The 27,883-nt window shown below is 42.0% G+C and overlaps 1 protein-coding gene across 1 annotated transcript in view; it reads left to right on the top strand.

Annotated features, from left to right (window-relative positions):
• The first annotated feature begins 303 nt into the window (after positions 1–303).
• The window catches only part of wscd2 (WSC domain sialate O sulfotransferase 2), a 42,919-nt gene continuing 15,339 nt past the window's right edge, over positions 304–27,883 (top strand). The window contains exons 1-2 of the mRNA XM_085368261.1: positions 304–706; positions 25,455–26,359. Of these exons, the coding sequence (XP_085224387.1) occupies positions 25,972–26,359 (388 nt within the window). The 5' untranslated portion in view covers positions 304–706; positions 25,455–25,971. The remainder of the gene's footprint in view (positions 707–25,454; positions 26,360–27,883) is intronic.

The following is a 27,883-nucleotide window of genomic DNA, read 5'->3' as shown; positions in this document are numbered from 1 at the left end:
ACGCAGACCGCTTGCATGTGCAAACACTGCACCCCGTCCTGAATGAAAATCGCATTTTTTATCAGCTTATCCGCAGGGGAGCGCATCGTCGCCGCGCTGAGTGGTCACCTGTGTGGCCCGGAAAGCTTGAGCGTCGGGAGGAGTGCGGGGACTGCTGCGCCTCTGTGTGCTCTGCTGTGTCTCTTTAAGTACAGCAGGCAGTGCTGTTGGTCCGCGTGGGAGTGCAGGGCACACGGTGCGGCGGCACTGCCTCTTCGCCGCGTCAAACAGCCCTCTTCTAATCGGACGGGCGACAGAAACGACAAGTCGACGCACCGCATGCGTTCGCTGTTTGACCCAAACAGATGACTGGAGCCACCGGGGCGAAGACCGGACTGTTTCAGAGGGGCTCGTCCATTGGTGAGGCCATTAACATTACTCCCTCCTTCTCCTCGGACTGAGAGCTGGAAGCGCGTAGCGGTTCATCTGCACTACAGCAGATTATTGAGCAGCACAGAGAGACTGTACGGGCTAATGGGATTGACAAACTAACATTAGCGCTACAGGGCTTTTCTGAGAGTATGGTGCTCTTCATTTTTGGCCGAGTTATCGTGGATATGAATCATGTCTGAGCCCGAGGGGTGACCATCCTGAGCTGAGTTGCGTCCTGTGAACTGCAACAACACCAAAGCTTGTGTTGAGAGCCTTATTCTGACTCATGTTCAAGGTAAGGACTACTCACACACACACACACACACACACACACACACACACACACACACACACACACACACACACACACACACACACAGAGGACACATATATATGTTTTTTCCCCTTTTCACTGCAGCAGCTCGAAATATGTCCTGCAAAAGCAGCGCTTGCTTGCTTGCTTAGTGTTGGTGTTGCAGGAGTCCTGATGTTCTCGCAGTGCAGCTGCTCTGGAATAGTGATTCAGACCAAAAACCACAGCTCAGAAATGGTTTTTGCAGAATTTGACTGTCACTTGTTGAAAAGACTGGCCATATGTTTTGCTTATACTGAACCGCCGGTACTAAAAATATCCATTTGAACTAGATTTTCGAAGCTATTCTGCTCTTAACATAGTTGCAGACTAACCCAGTGCGGAAGTGAATGTTTTATATTTTTAATGCAACGTATTCTGCTGTCTCCTCAGAGCAGTGGTCGCTAAAAATGCGTCAGTCTAACCAGGTGCCCGTCTGGTGGCCACAGTCAGAACCCCTTCAGCATTTGTGTGAAGATCCTGGCGTTTCATTAAAGCCCACCTGCTATTTTTTTTTTTTGAAGAGCTGCAAACTGAGACTCTGAAAAGAGGCCTGTATTCATAGCCTTTTTTAAATTTGGTTTGGGAAACCATTTTAGTATTTTCAAGGATGTTTGTCTCTGTACCTGAGGTTATGTGGTTCTCTTAAAGTGCTTCTCTCAAGTGTTTTGCAGTGTACTGAATATTTTTTAGGTTTACCTCGGCTTGAAAACATTTCCACTGTCTTTTATAAAGTGTACAAGTGAGATTTTGCATCAAGAAACAATAAAATAATACAGTGTAAATGTGTAATTTATATTTAATCATTCATCCTCAGCATTACCAGAATATTATGCACATTGAGCGACCTCCAGTAACCCTTCTTGTTTCTGATGACCTTGGTGTTCACTGTATTGAGAAACTGCTCATTGTGGAGCGTGGAGGTGGGAGAAGAAGAGCGTAGTGGCTGTTAAGATGGATCACAATGCTCAAAAATCAATTGATGAATGGGACTAATTGGTCATGCTGGTGTTTCAGCACTTGTCATGGCAATAAATAAAAAGCATAGAGCCTGATAGACCGCTTGTTATGGCACTCAGTTCATAGCTCCTGAATCTAGTCCAAGCTGAATTGATCAATAGTGTGAACATCACTGTAAAATATTACCTAACCGTTTTCGATTTCACTTTATTTGAGCGGAAACCACTGGAAATCTGCGTTTCTGCTGCATTTGAATATTGTTGTGGTTTCATTTGTGCCAGGCAGGAACCTGCTGATGCTCGTTTAAAAATAAAATCGCATAGATTTTATTGTTGCTAACATTAGCTGTGCTCTCCCACAAGCTCAGTCCTCCCTCAGGCAGAAGTGAACAGACGTCAGGGAAACATGCTGATGGCTGAAATTCATATTTGTACAGAAGTCAAATAGATTCTGCTGCCGATGCAGTGAATCATCAGGGTCAAAGTCACCGCATTTTGTATCTCCAGGATCCTCTTGGTGACCATGAAGATGAAATCCTGAAAGAAAAAATGTTTTCTTTTTAACTTGATGCTGAATGTGAATGATTTTCACACACAGGATTAACTGTGAGAAACCTGAATGTGCTTACATATGAAGTCCTTTGTGTAGTGACTGGGTGACTGGCGGCAGAGGGAGAAGGCTTTGAATTCCTCCAGCGCTTATTCCATGGATCGCATCCAGTGGACGCAAGCTTTGAAGATCGCCAGAGGAATCACAGTTTGCGTGGTTGTGAAAGCCATTACAGTGACGTGAGGGTGGTGCAGCACCACTAGACTGGATGGTGCGCTCCTTCCTGATATATTACCGTCAAGAAAGGATGTCAAGATCCTCATTACAGCGTCTACAAAAATAGCTTAGCATTAAATACTTGGCTGGTTTTCGACTGTTTATAGTGTCTGACGTTCAAACACACAGTAGTAGTTTCACAGTGAGTGGCATGGATGTGAATACCAAACACAACTAGCGCTGTCCCTTCATGTTTGTCAGTAACTGATTTTTTTCAGTTTCCTTGAAGAAAGAGTTGATTTTAGAAAGAGGATAATCTTTAAAACTGTGTTACGGCTGCACAGGCCGAAGGAGTGGGTCACCCTCGCCGTGTGCACATTTCAGCCAGATTTTCAGCTTATACCAGGATTATTCACAACGGCAGACTTCCTCTGTGAGACGTAGCCAGATAATGACAGCCTAGACAGGTGGTGAGGAAATACTGCGAGGCAGACATCAGACAAAGCTGGGAAACCCCGAAAGACTAATCTGTAAGTCAAGTGTGGGGGATTTTGTCCAAAGATATTAAATTTGCAGATGCACTTATCAGGCTCAAATAAACTGAGGAAGAAGAAGACAAGCAACCTCGATGTTAAAAAGGAAACATCTAGACGATATAGTCTACCACCTTCAAGTCGATCTGTTTTGTCTCTGTTCTGATGATCAGGTGAAAAAACCTTTCACAGTGCTCGCAGTCAGTTTGCAGTGAGTGAATATAATGTAAAAGCCAATTATATTTTTGAACTCAGAGACCTGCTGTTCAGGCTTTTCTCTCAGACAGACACAGGCACCCTACTGAGGACATGTTTAATCCAACCGAGGCTAATATGAGGCCTCTGTTTGTATCTGTCTGAGTCACAGTGCAAGGTTATGTGCTTGCATGTCGTCGATCTCCTTACATCCTGGCAGACCGAGTGTGTTTTTAAACAGAGGCAAAGACATTCAGTAGGTAATTATTGCATACTTTTTATATCTTAATCAAGTGCACGGTGCATAATTATTCGAGCGCAGCTAAATATCAGTTGCTCTTTCAGTGTCATACAAACCTTTCTTTGGTTTCTGGAACACGAACCATATTTCATTTTTTTGCATGTTACTCTTAAGTTATTGTGGAAATTTAAAGTTCAAAGTTGAAATGCGACCGCCAACCTCTCGTGCAATCCAAAAGCAACACCTGCCGTCAAATTGCATTCACCCCGCGCTTAACCGTGCAATCAGGTCCTTTAGTTTTCTGAACACAGGGTGTATTTTCTCAGCAGATAATTGTAATTAAACAGATTTTTCTGTTGGCTACATAGATTGGTACTCACCCAATGTGGAAAACATACTCTTCTCTTCTAAAGCTTTGTCCTTGAACTGGAACTATCAAAACATTTACTGTTATGTCAGGGTCTCGAGCTCCTTGTTTGTTCTCTGTGCCATCAGGCTGCCTCGCAGTTCTCTGATTGCTAACGTCTAGTCAGACGGCGTGATGTTGTAGGTGTTTGAGAGGGAGGGTAAATAGAGTGTAAATTGGGTAAAATGGAAAAAGATAAGGAGCAGACGATAAGGAGAAAAAGGTGACTTTAAAAGACACATTTTCTGTGGTCTACAGCTGACCTTGAGACTCTGCCTGTCGGCGGGATTAGTACATCACTACTGTAATTGTTCACCTTGAGTAGCAGACCTCCTTGTTCTTTCTTCAACTCGATCCCTGCTTCACAAGAAGCCTTTTGTTGGTGTTAAACTGCTGGGCTCTGTGTTTTATACCTGCTGCCCCAACAGAAGTCCAATCTGGCAACAGGAGAGGCTTTAAATGGGGGAAAAAATGTAGTTTACTAACTCCGCTTTTAGGAACCGGAGACCAAGACTGTCTGACCGCATGCCTGCGTGCAAGTCTCTGGGTAATGTTCTTGACCTTAACCAAAAAGCTGCCTTTTATAGTCCTAAATGAGTTTTTCCACATAAAAGTTATTTATAGTCCGATTAAGGAAGCTGAGTAATGTGGGAGTTGCGATAACAAGACGTAATTTGTTTACAGTGTCGTTAAAGATATTGGCTACAAAGTATAATTTAATGACAGCAAAACACTGGGATTCTTTGATTAGTTTTATTAGGTCAATAAAGAAGATGTTCCTTCCATGTTCCAGCCCTGTGGTGCTCTCTCAGCATTGGGAACATAACTCCAAGCAGTGTTAGTCAGTCTGTAAAAACACATCCATCAACTTCCAGACTGCACCGTAAAGAATTAGACATGCTTTTGCTTTAAAGAGGATGTCAGAAGATTTTGATAAACCCTGTCCCAACAATACTGCAGCACAGCAGCAGGAGCCCCGGTGTGATAAAGAATCTGAAGGAGTGGAGCCCCCTCCAGGTCTGTCAACTTGAGCAGTCAGTGTCAGCGCTGGCTTCAGATCTCCTTTCAGCATGCTGCTCCCTAATTGGGCCGTCACACTTGCTAGAGAAATTTGTCAGGTTGCTGTAAAATGAACTACTTGGGCAAATCAAAATGTGCATCATTTTGTTCCTCCCCAAACCACTCATCTGCCCGTGAAATAACAGGATACTCGGGTTTTTAAATGGATAAACTACTTTCACTCATTTCCTGTTGGGAGTGTGTCATTAAAGGGTAAATACTTGCACTTTTTTTTACCACAGTTGTTTGCTCAGTAATTGCATCTCCTGGGATTTATTTATACACGGCACGCCTAAAGTAGGGGCTTATTATTCTTACACTCAGCCTTACATGTTGTTCCATTAATTTCCAGCAGCAAGCAGGATAAGCGGCTAAGTCTATCCCCTTATCGGCTACTTTTCTGAATCTGGCAGTGAGCAGAGCGCGCACACATGAACTCCTCCTCTGTGCTAATGTTCTCCATCTGTCAGTAATGCTGCTCAGGTTGGATGAGATGTTGGGAGCTATCACACGCAGTGACTGCACCACGCCTGGTCAAGCACGAGCCCATCGCCACGCCATGTCAACCCTCATCACCTCCCCTCTCTCGGTGATGGTGCAGATGTTTCCCAGGTTGCTCGGGGGTGGTAGGATGACTCAGCTCGAGTTTTCACTCGGTGCCTCACCGACTCCCAGTTCAGCCCCTCTCCTCAGTCAACTGGCAACTTAAACGCGATCTGGCTGCACTCAGACTCGGCTCAAAACACATTATTTTCAGTGTCAGGCTCTCGACTCTAGTGGTTCCCGGCCTCTTGAAGAAATTACTTTATGCAGTTATTCTGTGTTATTTCGTTAAGAAAACACTTGCCCTCGTGAATCCACACAAAACATCCTGGAATTGTTCAAGAAGCTCTCCTTTCATACTGTGACACTTCAGCTATTTATCCACAACTTTCAGCTGTTTATTTAGACTTCTCTGCTTGCATGCTAAGTAGTTTGCAGCATATGGGAATTCTGTTGTGTCATCTGAACAATTACTACTTAAATATGCTACAGATCAGGCTCTAATCAGTTCCTGCAGTCTCTTGTTTATTTGTTTTTGACCTAACACAGTATGAATGCATTATCACGTCTATTCTTTTAGAGATATCATCTCCACAACATTTCCCACATGCAGAGCAGTAAATGCAGAAACCATGAGAAGTAACCCAGCCTGGAAATGACTGCTCGAATGTTCAGCACTCTCCTGGATTAACTACAGGGCCTTTTAGAGGGGCTAATCGCTCTCTGTTTATTCCAGACCTTAAAGAATTCATAATCCAAAGTACTCCATGATAAATCTTCGCCTCTGTGTTTTTTGTGTTTGTTTTGTTTTTGCTGTGTTCACAGCTTCGTCCGCAGACTTCAGTGGGTTTATTTCTTCTAATGCACAGTCCCTTAGGGAGGTGGAGATAAAAACCAAAGCTCTTTGCACCACAAGAAGAAGAAGGAAGTGAGTAAATGTGTATTTGGGGCCCAGGTGAACGGAGAATTTAAATAAATGCAACTGCATGTTTGAAATGTGAGAATTTCCTTGGGAAAATTACTGAGCACCTCACTGTCGTCACGCAGTTGCTTCATAGACTTCCGTTTCTGTATCTCACATACTCAGTTGTAAACACAGGCAGCTCTCTTCTCTCTTCCTTTGCTTTAGAGATGTTGTTCCATGTTGCATCAGAGCAACAGTGAAGCACTACTCTATGTGCACATCATATTTTATTCATACAGGCTGCAGCACTGAGGCACGCTCCTTTCTGCGAGCCCAAAGCAAGCAGCTGTCAGAAATCCCCAGATACTGTAGCCATTTCTACGTCTACTGTAGCATAAGCCATTGGGAAAAACAAGAATCTCTAAGATATACTGGTCAGAGTGAAATTCATGAGACAGCGGGAGAAGATGGGTCTGACGAGCCCCTACCAACCTCATTTTAAATGAACCTGCTTCTGTTTCAACCCTCGAAGCAGAAGGGCTGTGTGCATGGGAGATACCAGCTTCTATCTTTTTTATTAGTCTCAAACAACACTTACATAACAATGCAATAGGAAACCACTGCCCTGAAATGCTCTGTCACTTTCAATAATACACAGTGCATCTTGTTATCAGAACAATACAACCCTGCACCACTGCGTCAGCATTAGGGCTGAACGATTATGGAAAATAATCTAATTGCGATTTTTTGCCCCAATATTGCGATTGCGATGCGATATGCGATTATTTTTTAAGGTATTTGTCTTCTGTATTATTAAACAAAGACAAGCAATACATCATATAGTATGCCCAATACTATATTACATTAATTTTAAACTGTTCTTTCCTGGAAGACAGACCTCTGTTATGATGACATGAGGTGATGCATGAATTGATGACTGACATTTTTATTTAACTTCTTCAATCACAACAGTATATTTGAACATACACAATAGTTTATTTTTAGCTTACAAACATCTGAGCATAAAGTGCTGACAAGGAACCCTGGTGTAAACATTAAAATGAAAGTCAGTACAATGTGCAGATTGCAGAAATATACATAAACAAAATCAGTGGCTTTACCACACTCAGTTTTTCGACATCTGTGAACTACTAGACAGTCATTCAATTAAAAAATAATATTAAATAAATAAAACTAATAAATAAAAAATACACACATCTTACTGATCTCTGCAGTCAGTAACATTACACATAAAGTGCAAACATAATAGCAATTGTATAAACACACACACAAACACGCCTTTAAAATTTAAAGGCGTGAAATTGGACGGTCTAGTTCTGATTAGCGTCACCGCTGTCTCGGTGGAGTTTAATAAACTCGGCCGTCTGCTTCTTGCTATCTAAAATATAACCAGACACTGGTGTAAATTCTCGACTGTCTCATACTTCTGTTTAATAAGTTTTCTGTTTGACGTTTAGTCAGCTGTGTGAAAACCAAGGAGGAACCCACCCGGGGGATTAATAGTTTTATTTTATCTAATCTAATAACTTTAATCTCAGCCAAACCGATTTACTCACGAACAAACAAAACACTGAAAAAAGCCCAACAATAACATTTTTAGGTTGTCTAAGTGACTTATATATTACGTTTAACCCGAGCAGCAAAACTCCGCGGTGATCTGAAAATGATGTGCCGGGAGTTGTGCCGTTCTCGGCCGCATCAGTAACCCTCGAGCTCCCGGCTAGCTGTCGAGCTGGTGGGTAGCAGACGCCTCTGAAAACGTCGAAGCACTTTTGCAAATATGGGATATCTTGATAAACCGAGCAGATATTTGATGTTTACACAACTACTTTCTCGCCTGAAAATATGTTAAAAGTTTATTTTGTGACCCAGAAAGATTAGTATGAGTAATTTTAAAACTTAGTAGCGGCCGCCATTGCTGGAAACTGGAGTTTGGCTGGGCCGCGCTATGAATTCTGGGATATGGTAGTAATTTGGACAGCCTTCGGCGCGTCGCTGTGACGTAATCGGTCTACAAATGCGGCCTCAGGAGGATGCAGCCCATGAATTGTATAATATAATCGCAGTATAATCGCAGCCTTTGCGGTTAGAAAATTGCACTTGATCATGTCGCGATATTATCGCAAATGCGATATATCGTTCAGCCCTAGTCAGCATTTCTCAAACTTCCAAAGGTGCCATACAAGCGTCCTTTTATTTTTTCCTCTGTTTGTCCAGTATTATCATGCATAACTTGCTTACTTTGAATCTATTTATTTGAAACACATACATCTTTTATCATTATATTTTGGTTTTTTATAAACATTTTTTTCCATATTTTTGTTTGAGGGATATGTGAAGATTCATAATTACAGTATCCACAGGAAGTGGTCTTCTTTTTATTTCCCAGGCCACTCCTTTCCGGCCAAACAGTGTTTGGCATTTTGTCAGTATGCAGCAAAACCAAGATATCTGCAGATTTAAGTCAGATGGATTCTTTTTCAGCTTTACTTAGTTTGGTTTCCATTGTGTTAGTTTCTGTTTCTGTTATTTAGAAACCAGGAGACCTGATTTTGACTTGGTTTGTTTTCAATTTTGCACTTTGTACTTATTTATTTTCTTCATGGTTTTCTAAAGACAAATCCCGTTATTGCATTACATATATTCTTTGGGTTAATGCTGAAGTAAGATGTGAAAACTCAAAGTGGGACAAAGCATCAACAACGCTTTTTCTTGCCAAAAATCAGTTTTGCAAGCATGCAAAACAAATTCCTGCATAATTTATTTTTGGTTCCTTGGAGTTATTTCTCGTGGCTTATACCAGATATGCACCGTAGAAGAATCACCGTATTTTGATTATCGTGAGCAGATTATTGTGAAAGCATTGTTTTGTGACTTACATTAACATTCTTAGCTGAAGCAAAGATTTATAATTGGAAATATAAAAATATGCGTGTTGGGGAGACAGCAGACTCTTAAATCCCTACTGCCAATTTAGCAAAACGAATAAACCTCAACTCCTGTGAACCTGACCTCAACCTAAATCTTCACATAATTACCAAGTTGTCACCTTAAAATTTAAATAATTTATGTTATGGTAATTTTGTTGCACATCACAATAGTGTGGCACAACACTGCATTACCACACACAGACACAGACATGCACACACAAAGTTTAAGCTTTCTCTTTCTCTTCCTTTTCTTCAAAGGATTTGATTTTCAAAACAAAGCAGAATTTAGAGAAGGCAGATAGTCCTTGTCCTAAATTCTGTTCGATATTCTGCCAAATTACATTAAAGAAAAAGAAACTAATGAAAAGTTCTTAAGTAAAGGAAGTGCATATCTTAACATACTCCTACACAAAACCCACTTAGTTCCCCCCAGTCTTAAAATACGTGTGAATTTGACATGCACATTATCGCTGTGGTTATTATCAGTGTTCAGTCATGGGAATATTGAACTGACGGGACCAACAGCGAGGACATCAGAACATCAGCAACTTATCAACAACACCATCATTTGAATAAAAATAGAACGTAAAAGCAGCGAGGCCTCTAACAATCTTCATATCTAATTGGAAAAGATATGTTGACAGTAGGCCTCTGGTGCTGCTCGACCTTTTGCACGGAGATTTGCGCGATGCTGATGAGGCGCGCGGTTCACTACACATTTTGCGAGGCGTGCTTACAGAGCATCCTATTATATGTACGCTCTTCATGTTCCTCCAATGAATGCATCCAGACCACTGCCCTGCGTAATTGTTCACACCGAACAGCTCATCAAAAACTGCTAAACAGCTTGTGTACAACAGCGCTCCACGACAGATGAGCAGACTGTTGTCATGCTATCCTTTCATTATCTTTTTTGTAAAGTAAAATAAAGTCAGTCGGTACGAGGCTGCTGTTATGTTCAGTGCAGATAAGTTGCTGTTTTGACACTCCACCAGTATGGGTGTCAGTTACTTGAGATTCTGCTGTGGGTTGTTTGTGTAGGTGGTAAATGCAATATAGACTTCTGCAATACTAGCGGCAGGAGAACATTTCTCCAGTGAAGTGAGAAAATAATTTTCAGTCATGATTCAAAACATATGCTTTGGCTGCATAAGCTTCTGCTCTGCTGGGGCGGCGGTCTGTGCAAACACTGTAAATTGAAAACATTGATGTTTTTTTCGTGGTTTATTTCAACATATATAACTACTCAACTGTCACTGCAATCTCATAAGGAACTTAGCTCAAGATGTTTGCTGTTTAACTTTTTAGAATTGCAAAACGGATCATTTCATCCGCTTTCTGGGAAAACGTATGCTTTTATGTAGTGGACTCCAGCTGAGTGCTTACAAAAGATTTTGAGGTACGTTTTGCATTTATTTGCTTCTCCTCCGCCATATATTTCCCAGAAAATGTCACACTTTTTACTTTACTAACTGGCACCTATTTAGGTTCAGATTTCATAGATAAAGTATATTATTAACAAATGCAATATAATGTATTTCTGCAGACACTGCAGATTAGCTTCTACATTAATCAGATGGAAGGGTGAAATGTAGCAAATAACAATGCAATAATATCACATTCATCATATATAATTTGTGTAATGATACTTGGAGAAATAGGAATGAGGGACGTTTTACATGCATTGAAATGTTAGGCAACAGACATGCTGGTGTAGTTTTTGCTCGCGCCGAAGAGAATGAGAATTTTCTTTAAATCTAAAAAGCACATAAAGTGACAGAATGAAGTGGAAAAATACCACATACCCGAGTCTTTTACAGAATCCTGTTGTTTGTTGAGCTTCATGCTGAGACAGCAGCTTGTAGTTTCAAGATTTTATATCTGCTGAAGTCATCCCAGCATGTGGTGCCATGGACAGGATCACCTTTTATAGTCCACACAGCTTGCTGAGTAACCTCTTTAATCATGTTGGGAGTGTTCCAGACATATGTAGTACTCAAACGTCAAAGTCTTAATTTATTTAAAAAAAAAATCTAATCAATAAATTTGAAATGATTTCTTTAGGTGACAACAGTTTCAGCTGCGTAGGGTTTAGACCACTGTGATTCCTCACAGGAACCAGAAAAGACTTCAGAATACAGGAAGTGAGATTTTGTTAATACCTATGGCGTAAAAACAAAAGTGTCTTCAGAGCGTTTGAAACCCACGTTAATGATTGTTTCGTTTAACGAGTATTTCCTGTCTGCTCTATTGTTCATTGTATTTGCGTAACAATAACAACAGTGTTCCTTTCATTTTCCCCTTGCTGTGGGAGGTGAGAGTGAAGAGCTGCAGAACAACAGTGCTGGAGGATCCAGCTCTTTGCTTAAAGACACTTCAGCAGAGTGGCTGCTCGTTGACATGGGAGCTTGAATGCGTGTCATACAGTGGAGGGTCTGTCTCCCCTCCTGCTGCACCACCAAGCACTCGACTGTTTTTCTGTTCTTACTCTGCCTAGCGGTCCAGAAGGAGCTGTGTGATACACAAGGACAGTTGTGTCAACATCTTCCTCAGGGAATAAGTTAAGCCGTACTCCATGAGTACGAGAGGATGCAGTTCGGATCATTACAAACGAAAGATGCTTCCTTTTGGTGTTTTTAGCACGAAAAGCGGTCAAACCTCTGATCTGCAGTAGTGATTCTGCTAAAAAAAAAAAAATAGAATTATGCATATTTGCACTTGTAAAGGGATAATTCAGCTTTTTTTCCTCATCTGTCAAATCTCTTTCATTTTTTTGTGGTCACTCGTGGGCAATAACATGTAAAAACATCTACATTAAGTGGTCTTTAAATCAGAGATGAGCTCTAGCACTGCCGTTTCACTCAGCAAGAGGGAATAGCAGAAAACCGAATTGTGTTTGATCAACTGTCTTGGCAAAGACGGTGGATTATGTGCATCATGGACGAGTGCAGTGCTAACACTAACACAACATTTTATTTTGATAAATAAGTAACGAAGGCCTCTAAACCTTTTATGTTAGAACTCAGTGGACCACATAAACCCCACTTTGACCTTAAGTGGGCCGAACCAGTAAAACCCACATTTCTGTCAGTGTGTCACATGTTTAATTACATATTTAATCCCATTTAATATAAGACAAAGAAGAATAAAAAATAAAATAAAAAATGGTTATGTAGTAAATGCAGCACAAATAAATAAATTTGTAAAATTACAGAAAAAGTTCTGGCAGCTCATTGCCCAGAAAATCTCCTTTTTTCCCCTTTGTGGGCCCACTTTATTTCTATAATTTCTATGGTAGATAGTGAAAATAACAGGAACTTTCATGCTTTTTAATTGTAATTGTTTAGCAGGAAATGATGCCCTTCATCACATTTTCCAAAGGTTACCAGTGGGCCGGATTGGGGTCTTTGCCAGGCTTATTCTGGTCCCCTGGCCTTGTTTTTCACACTCCTGAGTGATGCTAGTGTTGTTGTCTGGCACTAAGCAGAGAATACAATTTAGCAGATTATTTATGCTCATTTCCCCTCAAAGTATAATTTTCCCAAACAAAAAAGAATTAAAGCTTTGAGCAGAGATGACGTGGTCCTCACTCTTTTATCCATATCGATGGCGCATTTCATGCTTTCAAGTGGAAGTCGGAATCTTGATTAAGGACATCAACAGTATAGCCATGTGTCCTGGAATCTAACTGGCTGTTGCGTAAACTTGTTACTTATCACTTCCTGTGCCCACTAGGCGGCATTACTGAGCATTCAGTAGTTACACTGTATGTCTTGCTGTATGTCATGTGTTGATCCCACAGTGGAAATCTAATGTGCAACAAATTTCATTCATGTAGGCCAGAGTATGTGCCGAGGGTGCTGAGATCCTTAAAATATTGAATCCTTATTTGTGATGCGCGTGCAAAACCCGTGAGTTTTCAAACATGTTTAGGCCCTCAAAAAAGTGATTTATTGTCATAAATAATAACAATAAATGGAGCAGATCCAATAAGTGGAGCAGAGCTTCAGCCATGCTAATATGTTTCCCACAAACAATGATGGTAACAGTGGGCACTAAATGAAGAGTACTCAAAAATCCAGCTCACAAATAGTAAACAGCTTCCCATAAATATTAATATGTTTGATAATGAGTGATACCAAATACAGATCAGGCAAATGCACGTTCATGAGTGCTGCAGCACTGCACTTTTCTAAAGTCTAAGCTCTTGCCTTGTTCTCTCTTAATAAATGACTACATTTTCTCTAGTGAATGAGTCTTGTGCTTTTAGATTAATTGTTGACTGTTGAAACTTTCCATTTTTCCACACGACTTTTCCCCTCCTTACCTCCAACACTCCTCCTCCAACACTCCTCCTCTTCTTCCTCCTCACCAACTAAACATTTACTGAAAACCCTCCGCAATCCCCTCCTTAAGCGTATTGAAGCAGAGAGCGCTGAGATTCACAGCAGAGCTGAGCTTTGAGAATTCACTTTTAATTAAAGCAGAGATCCTGTGTGCTTAGAGAAGGTGCGAGAAGAGAAGTGGGGCAAAAAAAACAAAAAACCAAGCTCTTTTCCTTTTTTGAGAAAAAGCTGCAGATACCCTGTAAGGTCCTGAATGAGGAGCTTTGTTAAGGTTGGATAGTGGAAGACATCATTTGATCTCCCATTGACAGCGCCTTCCCGCTGCAGAATAATTACTTCTTTTATGAAGCCATTAAAGAGAACCAATTCAAGTGATTGTTTCTCAAATGCCCGTCTATGTGGCCAACTGGGATCTGGGTGCTGCAGCTAGCGAGGGTGAGTCAGAAAGTCACACAGCAGGCATCTGGGATGTTTATCTCTGTTAGGAGCTTGCTGACACATTAATACCAGAACTGTCATTCGGTTGGCATCAAAAACATTTCCAGCTGTTCTCTCCCGAAATAGAGTCAAACAACTTACTTTTTCTTATTTCATTATTTTCTCCATTCTTTTAAATATACAGAAAATTTTGTGCTAATCCGGATTTTGGCTTTTTGCTCGTTCCTAATTGAACTCTGCTGCTTCGTGTCCGCAGTCACAATAGAGCTATTATTCTATCACTTCCACTTTGCTTTCACTGTATAAGTTGCTTATCACTCTGCTCTGGTGGAAATGTTCATGATCATCAGTGACTCTATTAAAGCTCTGCAGCTTAATGCTACTGTGGGCTAGTCAAAGGAGAGGATTACATTATTTTTAGACCCTTTAATTTACCTCTTCTTTTTCTGAGTAAAAGTCACCACTGAGCTTAATGGACCTGGAGTTTTATCAGGATTACAATGATGCCTTTTCCCTGCCATCCTGGGCTTAATTTTTAAGCTTTTGGGGGGGTTGTTCTTAAAATGTTTTCCTCTCATTGGTGCATTCAGCTCTCTCCAATAACAAATGTAATGCTGTTCATAATTACCACTGGCTTTTGGGGGAGGTTAACTAACCGGGCCAGGTAACAACACGAAGGAATACAGCGACTGCTTGTTTCAACATTGGCAAAGAAAAAGAAATGTCACGTACATGTTGAAATATCAAGCAGACGCTCTTTTCCTGAATTGAATAATTAACTTCTCAGTGTTGTTTTGGGGAAGATGAATGATTGTTGTCGTAGTGTCTCTCCGTAAACTTATGCTGATAAACTAATAATTAAGCAGTTAGATGATTCATAGTGATGCAGTGGTCGGGACTGAGTTTTCTCCAGGGCAGGATGTGATTTGACAAAGGTCGTATTTTACAATTATTATCTCTGATGAGAAAAAAAAGATGTGAGTGTGTGTGTGTCGTGTTTGTTAGCAGGCTTACCGTTTCCTTTCTTTTCTTCAGTGCTAAGATTAGTGCCCCAAATGTTTACGTGCTTGCAGTTGTGGGTTTAAGATGTAGTGATATATATTCTGTACATTCAGGTGGCTAACTCTGATCCAAATCCACAATTTGGTTGGATTATGAATGGAAAAATGGTCAGGAGTTTCACTTTAAAAACTGCTGAAAATGGCACATTTTCACCAATTCTTTTAATACTAGTTAATACTAATGCATCGATTTTTTTGCTGGGAATGTGCAGGACAATGTGCAGAAAATGCCTTCATACTTTTATATGTGTCAGAACACCAACAATACCTGTTGAATCAATAAAATTAATTTCACTATAGGACGTAAGCTTTAATGTTTCAGCGTTAGAATAAATATATTAACTCAAAATAAACTTATTTTACGCTTTCTGCAGCATTCCTGTCCTGCCTTCCTTCAACATGGTTGCTGTTATATTTTTTGTAGTCTTCGTAGATTCTTTTTACCATTTAGTAGGCGGCACTCATTTTGTGTGGAAGATGAGTCATATGAGGTGTGAAATACCCCTTTTTAAGCGAGCACACAGAAACAGTTGATAACCACAGATGTGACACTGGTTATTGCCAACTGGATTTTTTTTTAAGCCAGCTAACCCTGAGAAAGCATGGCAATGTTGAACTTCCGTCGTAATGTACCTCTCTGAATAAACAACGTGCAGAAGCACAAACAAGAGAAAGCACAAACCTCCCCCAAGGCAGCTCTCTGTCTGGGCAATATTTACATTTAAAGGACTTGCATTGTATTTTACATGTGTTCATTTTTTTATTTGTTCTCATTGAACTTACTTTAAGAGGTTTGTGGTGCAGTAAAAACAAGTGCACAGTGCAGGATTTTGTTAATTTGTCCTGTTCAAACCCATTTTCATGTACTTGAGATACTGAGTATAATTATTTTTTGTTTATGTGGCTATAGATATACATGTGTAGCCTTCATGTTTGGTAAAGGTTTTTGGTCACGTTTATCTTGTTTTCCAAAGATATTATACTTATTCAGGAACTTTGTACATGTATTCATATATATTATAACAAAATCACAAGAAAGTAACATGATATTTAACATCCTCATGTATGATTCCCTACATGCCTGTGTATTGTCAATACAAACAGTGGCAGTAAGAAACAAAGGCTATCTAAAAAGCTCTGCAGAGCATTATCATCAGTTTGATGTTTTAAATCCATCCATCCATCCTCTTCCGCTTTATCTGGGGCCGAGTCGTGGGCCCTGAAGTTGGAACACACCCTCCGGTCCCCCTTCTTAAAAATGGGGACCACCACCCTGGTCTGCCAGTCCACGTGTACTGCTCCTGATCTCCACGCAACATTGTAGAGGCGTGTCAGCCAGGACAGCCCTACAACGTCCAGAGCCTTCAGGAACTTGGGGCGGACCTCATCCACACCAGGGGCTCCCCGGTGCCTCTGTTTAACTGCCTCAGTGACCTCGCCCCCGGAAATTTGCTGGTCATCCCTCTCATTCCCAGCCTCTGCTTCCTCCTCGGAAGACGTGTCAGTGGGATTAAGGAAGTCCTCGAAGTATTCCTTCCACTGCTCGACAGTTTTCTCAGTCGAAGTGAGCAGCGCTCCGCCAGCACTATACACAGTGCAGGTAGAGCACCGCTTTCCTCTCCTGAGACGCCTGACGGTTTGCCAGAATCTCTTCGAGGCAGTCCAAAAGTCTTTTTCCATGGCCTCTCCGAACTCCTACCACACCCGAGTTTTTGCTTCTGCCCGAGCCGCATTCCACTTGGCCTGTCAGTACCTGTCAGCTCTTTCCGAAGTCCCACAGGCTAACCAAGCCCGATAAGCCCCCCTCACCTCTGGTGTCCACCATTTGGTTCGGGGTTACCACCACAACAGGCACCAACCATCTTGCAGCCACAGCTCAATACAGCAGCGTCACACACCATTACTACGCGTTTAGGTGCACCGGGTCTGTCCAGCATCCTCCCCCGCCACCTGATCCAACTCACAACCAGGTGGTGATCAGTTGACAGCTCAGCCCCTCTCTTTACCCGAGTGTCCAGAACATATGGTCGCACGTCTGGTGATATGATTACAAAATCGATCATCGACCTGCGGCCTAGAGCGTCCTGGTGCCACGTGCACTTATGGACACTCTTATGTTCGAACAAGGTGTTTGTTATGGCCAAACTGTGATTTGCACAGAAGTCCAATAACAAAACACCGCTCAGGTTCAGATCAGGGAGGCCGTTCCTCCTAATTATGCCCCTCCAGGTCTTGCTGTCGTTACCCACGTGAGCATTGAAGTCTCCCAGCAGGACAACAGAGTCTCCAGGTGGAGCACCTTCCAGCACCCCACCCAGGGACTCTAAGAAGGCTGGGTACTCTGAACTGCCACTCGGCGCATAAGCGCAGGTGACAGTCAGGACCCGTTCCCCGAACCTAAGGCCCAGGGAACAAACCCTCTTGTCCACCGGGAAGAACCCCAACGTACAGGCAGCAAGCCGAGGGGATATTAGAATACCCACCCCAGCCCGCCGCCTCTCACCAGGGGCAACTCCTGACTGAGACAGAGTCCAGCCCCTCTCCAGGATACTGGTTCCAGAGCCCAAGCCATGCGTAGAGGTGAGCCCGACTATATCTAGCCGGTACCTCTCAAACGTCACGCACTAACTCAGGCTCCTTCCCCACCAGAGAGGTGACATTCCATGTCACAATTGCCAGTCTTGGTAGCCGGGAATCAGTCCGCCAGGGCCTCCACTCCTGGCCGCCGCCCGGCACACAATGCACCCGAACCCCTACGGCACCTCCTGCGGGTGGTGGGCCTGCGGGAGGATGGGCCCATGTCCCCTTTTCTGGCTGTGCCCGGCCGGGCCCCATGGACCAAGGCCCAAGACGCTCGCCCTCGGGCCTTGGGCCCAAGACGCTCGCCCTCGGGCCTTGGGCCTGGCTCCAGGGCGGGGCATAAGGGTCTTCTGAATCACTGTTTGTCTGGTCCCTCACCCAGGACCTATTTGCCATGGGAGACCCTACCAAGGGGCAAAAGCCCCCAGACAACATAGCCCCTGGGATCCCTGGGACACACAAACCCCTCCACCACGATAAGGTAGCGCTTCACGGAGTTTTAAATCCTATATGGTGCTATTCCATATGTTGACAATATTTGTAAATATTTGACAAATAAATCATTGAGTTGACCTTGAACTTTGGTGGATGAAAGCCAAATATTTGTGGATTATTAATCTGCTATCATCATTTATTTACACACATGCTGATTATGTCAGCCTGAAATATGCTCTCAATAATAAAAATGGTAGTGCTGGTCCTCTTGTAAACTTTGTATCCTCTTAAAACTTGGCTAACATATGCGTCGTGTCATCATTATTTCTGTCACGTAAACCTCTGCTGAACCTTACGGTCTGTGTTTACATTCATACACTGATCGGCTGCACATCATGGAACTTCTATAACTCAGAGCTTCAGAGCTTTTATCACAATGTTTAAGTTACATGTTACAGCGTGTCCGAAGGTTTGTTGCTCAAACCTAAAATGAAGTTAAACAGATAATTCTGAAAAAGTCTAAACACACGAAATCTAACAGCTTACATTATTCGCTTTTAAGCACGCCATCATCCCAAGTCAGTTTTAACACACTTTTAATCACACGTACTCAAATTCTGTCATACTTTTATCAGATAGTTCACATTTTTAAAAATATCCAGACATACAGAGGTTCTAGACAGACGAGCCAATAATAAACAGCATGCATTACAAGGCAGCGCTGATAGTGGAGCATTATATTTAGAAACTTTATCACAGGATATGTTAAGTGATACTTTGAGGTGTCAGGAGCCTGCTGGATGTGATGGTTCCTAGTTATGTTGTTGGATTTGGGAGAAAGTTTAAAATTGAACCATTCGTAATAAAATGTTTGTGAGCAGAGTGCTTTACTTCATGGGATTTGTCGCTGTGCGGTGATTCTTGCATCTTTGCTGATGAGTTTCCTTGTGAGTGGCCACCACTAATGAAGTGTATTGGGCATTAAGCCAATCACTAATGTGAACACACAGTGAGATAAACACAGTTTTAATTAAAATGGCTTACAACAAGATGGGAAGCCAAAACTGTAGCACATACCACAGCAGCTTTTGCCAAACGCTAAAGGAAGAAAACTGCTTTGGCAGTATAATCCTGTTGTTACTCGACACAGTCATGTTCACACTCCAGTTTTCAGGGGTCATGCGCTCCTAAGAGTTGCCATCTGTGCTGAGCGAGCCACTTGAATCTCTTCTGCAGATCAGCAAAACTTTGGCAGTGGTTTATTTGAGCTTTCTCAGTTTTTACATGAGATGGATCTTTTTCTAGACTGCAGATGTCTTCCATAAAGTTTTCATTGAAAAACACCTAAAACCAATGTTGAAATAAACACATTTACACACTTTATGCTAAAGAGGAGCTCTCAATAACTCCTCTGCTTTGACATTTCATTCAGACCTGCAATAAGGCAACTTTGCAGCCGGATGAATGAGGAATCTGCGTGTAAAAACAAACATGCTTAGTAATGTCACCGGGGGAGGAATGCGATCTTTAGTTTGATGTGATTTGACAGTCATAGCTAATGTGCACTGGCAGGCCAAACACACCAGGAGAGCGGAAGGACGGGCCCCAGGGTGAGGGGAGGGTCAGGGCTGCTGCCGCTATCATTGTTAACCCCCTCTGCTGCTAAAGGAAAGAAGACGTCCCACAGAACGGCTCTTTTACAGGATGGGACTCGAAGTTGTACAAACAGGGACAAAGAGGGCATTAGAAGAAACCTCAAATGATTTCCCCTCCCAGTAATGCTGGCACCAGAGTCCTGATAACCTTTTCTTCCTGCCACTGTTGATATTGCTAGTTTCCATCACAGCAGTGTGTGTTTCCCTCGTGTGCAAACGCATTGTTAATGACTGTCCTTGCTTTTTATTTCCCCCCACTGCGGACTAAACACAACCTCGCTTTACCAAACACTTGTTTTCCGGTATTTTTCCCATTTAAAAACTGTGGGAGGATATCATAGCTGATTCCGTACAGCTGATTTGCACTTCACGAACTGGTGAAAAGAACGAAAGCAAAGAAAATTGGCGACCTGGAAAGGATCTGCAGAGTCATGTAACATAACTGGATGTTTTTTCTGCCTCTGTCATGACTAAGTATAACACGTCTAAAAACCAAATCTACTAAAGATCACATCTTGTTGGGTGTGAAATAACTTTTCTCTTCCTGTCCTGAATCAGAACCGTTAAGCAAAATCAAGTATTGCATAACCACTCTAATAGAGCCTTTTTCCTGCTGGTGTCATCTCTGTCGCAGCATGGTTGTTTTTACGAGTCTTTAACTGCATAAAGTATTCTAACAATGTGGAGAGGCGGTTGCTCAGCTTATGGTCAGTTTAGCATGTGGGCGGTGTTTTGTTTATAGCTGTGAATGTGCATTTATTCAGTACATTTTACAGCAATAAAGTGTTTATGGACAATATTTGAATCTTTCATTGGGAACATGAAAATTGATGCTGAGCTGAGAGGATGAAAAGACTCTCAAACCCGATCTGTGCACTTCAGGTGATCAGCATCAACATTTAACAACCTGCAAACAAAGGCAGAGTAGAGCACAGATATTTTATTGCTGATTTCTTCCCATCGCTCCTTGTTTGAAGCCACCACTTGTCCGTGCTAGTTGACAGTTGTCTGTTTCTTGACTGTAGAGGTGAAACACTCATTCCTCTCCTTGCCCAACGAGTCCCATAGGAAGAATATTTATGGATTGACTTGTGGCGGCGTTTGCCTGCACCAAAAGCAAAGCTGGCCGTCCGCCTGCTTGCCAAAGATTAACTTTGACGTTTCCGTCCTGAAATCCTCTCTGATTAAATATTTGCTGGCTCATTTAATATGAATGTGAATTAATGGTCAGTCAGTGAGTTTGTGCCCACTCCACTGGAGTAATATCGGTGATCTGGCAAAAAAAAAAGACCTCCACAGCTCCTCCTGTCTCTTTTCTGTCTGCATTTCCTTTTTCTTCATGTGTCTGTTTTATTCAATTCTGTTCTCCTATTTTCTCCCAGAAGAAAGGATGCGATTAACCAGAGGTGTGGACTCGAGTCACATGACTTGGACTCGAGTCATTAATTTTATGACTTTAGACTTGACTTGAAAAAATGTTCTAAGACTTGTGACTTGACTTGGACTTTTACACCAATGACTTGGGACTTGAATTGGACTTGAACCGGTTTACTTGAAAAGACTTGATATTTTACCCTAAATATAAAATTTAGCGTGCATATTATATAGAGATTGAAAATGTGACGTCATTCACGGGTAGAACCGCAAAGGATTCTGGGAACTCGTGGCAAGCGGTACTAGCGCACGCAGGCTTTCAATTAAAATCAGTTATACAGCGATAAAAAGAAACACAAAAATGTCAAGAAGCTGTTGTATTATTAACTGCAATAGCCGGTCGCATGACAGCCACGGGAAGCCGACGGGTAAAGAGATCGGTTGTTATCGGATTACGTCGTTGAAGAGAAATTGTTCATGTTTCCGAAGTAACAAAGACGCGACGGATGGCCTGGATTGCAGCCATTCAAAGATCAAATATAACGTCCCAGAACACTCCAGCTCACATGTTAGTCTGCTCCAAGCATTTACACGAAGGTCAGTGTTTTGTAGTAGTTAATACGTCATTTTCATAACATAATTGGTGATATAGGTTACAAGCAAGTCTGGCGCTGAACAGAAATTGTCGCGCTATGCTCCTTTATTTATTGTGCATAAATAGTGAATTGTCCTGACACAATATTGCGTTTCGCTTCTGTTATTACCATGGTACACTGACAAAAATATATACTTTTATTCACAGGATAAAACAGGTTTTTTGTATCACTAATTGCCCAGTACGATTACAGCATCCAATATTATTGTCACTGCTACATTTCTGTGATGGGTACCAGAAATTATTTCCACTACTAATTAATTACCGTTGAGCTCAAAGGTCCTATTAATAAACTGTTAAGGAATGTGTATTTATGACGACAATTTGTGAGACTGGTAAACTTATGATACGTACGATGGTCTTTCGTTCTACACGGTGCATTTCAAGGTCCTGTACCCATCCGTCGGTAAACTGTACCTGGGCTTGTTGCAGTGACCTGAAGTTACTAAACTTCATGAGTGTATGCGCTCACTCCAAGAACCGTATGATTATAAATATGCATATAAATATGCTACGATGAGATAGCTGACTTCATCTAACTAGCAAATGTTGTCCAGGCTACGTTGGTGATACAGTTTTTTTTAATGTGTATGATATTTTTGTCATGCGATTTTAAAGCTGGTCCTACAACCACATCCAAGAATAACATGCAGCTTATCTCAGAACTGTCGGTGAAAATTATTCTTGGAGCTAGGTTTAATTGAGCTGCATTTTAAAGAGGTGCAATTTCACAATTTGTGTATATTTTCTAAGTTCACTATTTTGTCATGTGTTGAGAAAAACACAGATTTAAAAATTACATGGTCTAATATTTACATTTAGCATAACTGCAACATTATTTTTTCGTTTGTTTTTTTTAAAGACTCGAAAGGACTTGAAATTCAAAGTTTCAGACTTGTGACTTGACTCGGACTTTTACACCAGTGACTTGAGACTCGACTCTGACTTGCCTGACATTACTTGAGACTTGACTTGAGACTTGAGGATAAAGACTTGAGACTTACTTGAGACTTGCAAAACAATGACTTGGTCCCACCTCTGCGATTAACTAAGCTGCAAAGTACGGTGGGATCATACTTGGGGTCAGGGAGGTTAGCCAGTGTTATTTGGTCAGTCAGACCTTCACTTTTGTCTGAAATATCTCAGCAAATATTTATAATCTGACTCATTTTGTAAAGATTTTGCATCTAAATAGTGATCCTCTGACTTTTCCTGTGAAAAATTGAATATTTTACCATAAAAAAATCCACACAGACATATATTATATTAACATTAACTTGTGCTGGAACTGGCAGAGTTAGAGGCACAGTAAAGTGTGTACTTGCCTGTTTTTTAAACATGGGACTCATGTACCTGCAGCATGCATCCACACTTTTGTTACTGCAAATTAACCACAAGTAGAGCTCAGTTTCACTTTGGTAACTGGGGAGGGGGGACCATGAATTATTAACAGCAGTAATTATCCTTTGTGTGTGGTCCTGTCGTGTTCATGAGAGGGAGAGTGATTAGATGTCACACGTGTCCGTTTGCTCTCATAAATCCATTTACTATACGATTCAGTAGAGAACGCTGATTTTAAGCTGTGGCAAACGTAACAGCCCCACTCAAAACCCCCGTGGCCTTCAAGCAGCCTGATCTCAGGAAGGACCGGTGCAAATTATTAGACTTGTGTTTTTGTCTTCGGTGAGGTAGGGGTCGTAAGCATGATGTAATACGCAGTTTGATTTTCAACCGCATAACCCTGGCTTCGACATGATTCAGCGTCTCCTGGGCAAACAGTTTTCGGTTTGAAACAAACACCAGCTTGTTTAGCAGTCGCCGAGTCGTCCAGGAATATCTTTTCTCCATCGACCGGGAGCGAAACACTGACGCAGGAATGATAAATTATTGTGGCTACAATGTGGAGTTGGAGTGCAGGAGTCACTTTTCAACAGTGTTTATACAGCTGTTGAGGAATTATCTTACTGTGTAACTGCGTTATTGTGGAAAAGAGGTTGTTTCATGGGAATGAAAGGATGACATTTCAGGCACGTTTAAAGGAAGAGTTTATTATCGTACTTGTTTTCTTAGGGGATGGAAAAATTAACAGGCAGAAGCAGGCGTTTTTGTTTGTGTACAGATCAAACAATAAAGATGTTAATTAGGTTACAGACAAAGGAAATTAATGCATTTCCCCCAAATGTCAAACAGTTACTTAAATCTCTTGTGAATTTGTTTGTTCATACTCAGCGACTTGGCGCCATCAGAGATTTACTTCTAAGATGTTATTTTTCGGACATTTTTTGAAGCTCCATTGTTTGTTTTTGTGTCCTCGTAAAGCTGACGTGAACATGGCTGCAACATCTCAGAACGTCTCGTGTTTTTATCTGTGGAAGAGAGATCTGATCCTAAAAATGAACAAAATACACAATAATCAAGATGCGGAGAGACATCGGTAATGGAAGCCATCCTTACATCCAGGCAAAGTTTTGAGAGACGTCAAACAGGATGAGGGCCGTCTTTGTGTCAGGCTGAAGCACATGAATGTAATCTTTTTCTCCTTGAGGGTCCCAGAGTCTTCATAGACTACCGAGGGGAAAAGAAGAAGGGGAAGTGGGGGGGACTGCGGTGCCATTTAGGTTTCAGGTGACAAGTCTTCTGCAGATTTGTCCTGAGGCAGACAGACAGAAAAGTCACATGGGTGAGTGTCCCCTCAAATGTTCTGGAAAATTCCCTGACCTTGAGGAGTGTTGCGTTACACCATCCGACTGTAGCCTCTGGGGCTCGTCCCAGAACAGAGACTCCTTTGAGAGAAGCTGCAGAGAGTTTGGAAAGTCGGGATACAGCCATCCCGAAACACACACAACCAAAATGGAGCAATCAGTAAATCTTGAACAGAATCATGAAAGCATGTGTTTTATGGATGACCACCCTTAATCTTCCAGATTTTTAACCTCTGCATTCTTTAAAAGATGCTTTTTGCTCTTTTTCTGTCATCTACACAAATGTCTTTAATTCCCACAAACTCCCACAGACAATAGATCTTAAAGAAAATGCTGCGGGGTAGAGCTTTGTTTTATTTTTTCCTGTCCTTTCTGCTTAGCTTAATTTATTAAAGATAATAAAGCACTCTGAGGCTTGTAGAGTTAATTTTTTATGACTGTTTGGCGCAACGGTTAAAAACAGAGTCGTTTCCAAGATACGTAATTGCTTTGAATCCTGTTATTTAATTTTCTGTGCTTGTCTTTGTTCCATCTGGTATTTCTGTTTGCTGTGAGTTTGACAGAAGAATGAAGATCGCTTGCATTGCATAACAAAGTTGAACTGCATGGACCAACAGTATTGTAAAGGAAATGCTTCAGTGTTCGGCTTCTGTGTCTTTTCTCGGATTGATTTGTAGCTTTTCAAGACGTTTTAGATCTGCCTTCTTTATCCTTTTGTAACCTGCACATGTTTTTTCTTCCACTCCACATGTGATGAAACTGACTCAGGTGTATGTTTATTCTCCCTGTGTGTGTGTGTGTGTGTGTGTGTGTGTGTGTGTGTGTGTGTGTGTGTGTGTGTGTGTGTGTGTGTGTGTGTGTGTGTGTGTGTGTGTGTCTTCACTGCAGATGGTGAGGCACGCCCTTTCTCTCCCGGATCATCTCAGTGAATAGCCGGCCGCACAGAGCTGAAAGGATCTCAGCTCAGCTGATAAATAAAACCCTCTTCCCTCCGCACAGTGTGGGAGAAAGTGCCACTGCGGTGCTGGTGTGGCATCTTTGTAGGCTGATAACTGAAGTGAAAGCAGCGTTTGAGCGATCATCTTTCACCTGGAGCCACTCACCTTTCAGGACGTGGCCCCAGAGCCGGCTGTCAGGGCAGGTCTGTCAGTGGGAGCAGAAAGAGATTCTCACAACCGGCAGAGCAGCACAGATGCAAGCAGCCTTCCTTACGAGACTGGAGATTTATCCACAAGGGAAAAGACATGTTATTTTTTGGGTGACCTTCATGCAGGTCTAAGACTTTTTCATTGACTTTTATCTTTGCTTTAGCTGGTGCCCAGTGGGGCTGTGTGTGGTGTTGACTCTTCATCTTTATGATTTTTCATCACTGGGCGAGTGTGTCTGAGTGGCTGGGAGAGCCAGCATGGCCAAGCCTCTGCTGAAGATACAGCGCTACTTCCGCAGGAAACCTGTGCGATTCTTCTCCCTCATCCTCCTCTACCTGACCGCCGGGAGCCTCGTTTTTTTGCACGCTGGCTTCGTCGGGGACAACGGTCCCGGAGCCCGAGGAGGCCGAGACTCTCTTATAGCTTCGGAGATGGGCAGCTGGGCTTCATCGGACACTCGGGGACTTGGCCTCATGAGTAGGGTGTTTAAGGAAAAACGGAGAAGTGGACGGAGGTTCGGTCCCCCTTGGATGAAGAAAACTAGACAGGAGGGCCTTGGGATGGTGGGCAGGGGGCGAGACTACACCAGCAACTGGAACCGCGCGCTGAAAGGACGCAATGCCAAAGACCTGGATGATGGAAGAGGTGGGTGAAAACCGCTGTTGCAGTTGTGCACTTTTTTTTAGCTGGGGAGTTTTCCAAATAAACCATCTGAGCCACAACCTTTAGTTTCTTTTACATCTCAAAGCAAGTTAGCAAATGTCTCTTTTAAGCAGTTTTAAACAATATGGTTCAGTGGTTAGTCCTGTCCAGGGTGAACGCCGAGTCATGCATTATGTCAGCTGGGAGAGGCTCCATTTGTCATATATGGTACGCTGTTATCGCACTTTTCATTTAACTGCTTCATTTTTAACTCTTTTCAATATGTTGCATGAGAAAAATGCTAAATTGGCAACATAGCAGCAGCAGTGGTGCAAATGCTGAACTTTTTATTGCAGGCCCATTCATAATGGAAGCTCACTGGCATACTCACAAGCTGCTTTTGTCCCACTTTGTGCTAAAATGAAAGAGATCCCAAAAATTACAAACTGCTGCATCTTAATGACTCGACGCTACTAGCTGTAATTGGTCATGTGGGAGATCTCATCAGAGTGGAGTGAGATGATAATTATAATTATGTCTTTTCTCCGGAATAAATCCTTTAAGGATCTCCCCGTCTCTGTGCTTCAGCTGTAGCTCCTTCACATGTTCTGCACATGCTCACATTTTGACTGATATGACAACAACCAGACGATTAGACGATTGTGGGATTAACCCCTTTATCTGGCTCATGTGCACAATCCCGTCTTAAAAGGTTTACATGTAAACTCAGTGCCAGCTTATTAAATCATAATGTGTTATGGAAACACTGGTGTAAGGCTGGGATGTGTCTACCTGCAGCTGACATCTCTGAGCTTGAACAGGACAAAGATCTTTTAAAATGAAACATGGACAAATTTGCTCCTGGCTCTGTTTTCTCTTCCTCCTCTCTGATTTTCGTATCGTGTCTATCACTTTCTTTGCTCTTGGATGAAGCACAAACATTTGAAAACGAAGTCAACAGTTCACATTTCTGCCATATGCATTTATTAAGTAAAAAACGACCCCTGTGTTGCTCCTATCTTCATGGCGAAACACAAGAGAAAACTATAAACTAGTTAAGTCCTTAAGAAAAAAGTAGTAACACCATTTTTTCCCCTCTTATGTTAACATGTAACATTTTACCCACAGTCGTTAGATAAGTGCAAGAAACTCAAAGAGCAACAGCGCCACGGAGGAAGAATACAAAACAGCATGAGTTCGAAACACTCGGGTGCCACTACTGATAATCATCTGCTTCACGCACTGGCAGGGAGACAACTTCACTGGGAATGAGCACATGCTATCTGGCTGTTTCTATTTAATCATCTATAAAATCCTAAAATAGACACTTGAAAAAAAGCGTAAATAAACAGACAGATTTTGTTTAAACTACCTTTTAGTGATGTTGGTTCCTGTTTTTTTTTTCTCCAGAGAAGCTGTACAGCCAGGTGGGAGAGCTAAACTGCCATAAAGATGAAACATAAGTGTGAGGGACTGCTGCTCCATCTGTGCTATGTGTGCTATGACAACAGCAGAGTTCCCTCCTGA

The sequence above is a fragment of the Diplotaxodon limnothrissa genome, linkage group LG12, assembly GCF_057381915.1.
Source record: "Diplotaxodon limnothrissa isolate DT_005_m linkage group LG12, D_limnothrissa_male_GT1.1, whole genome shotgun sequence".
Lineage (NCBI taxonomy): Eukaryota > Metazoa > Chordata > Actinopteri > Cichliformes > Cichlidae > Diplotaxodon > Diplotaxodon limnothrissa.
The sequence above is the reverse complement of the archived record's forward strand: the minus strand, read 5'-3'. Positions and strand labels throughout refer to the sequence as shown.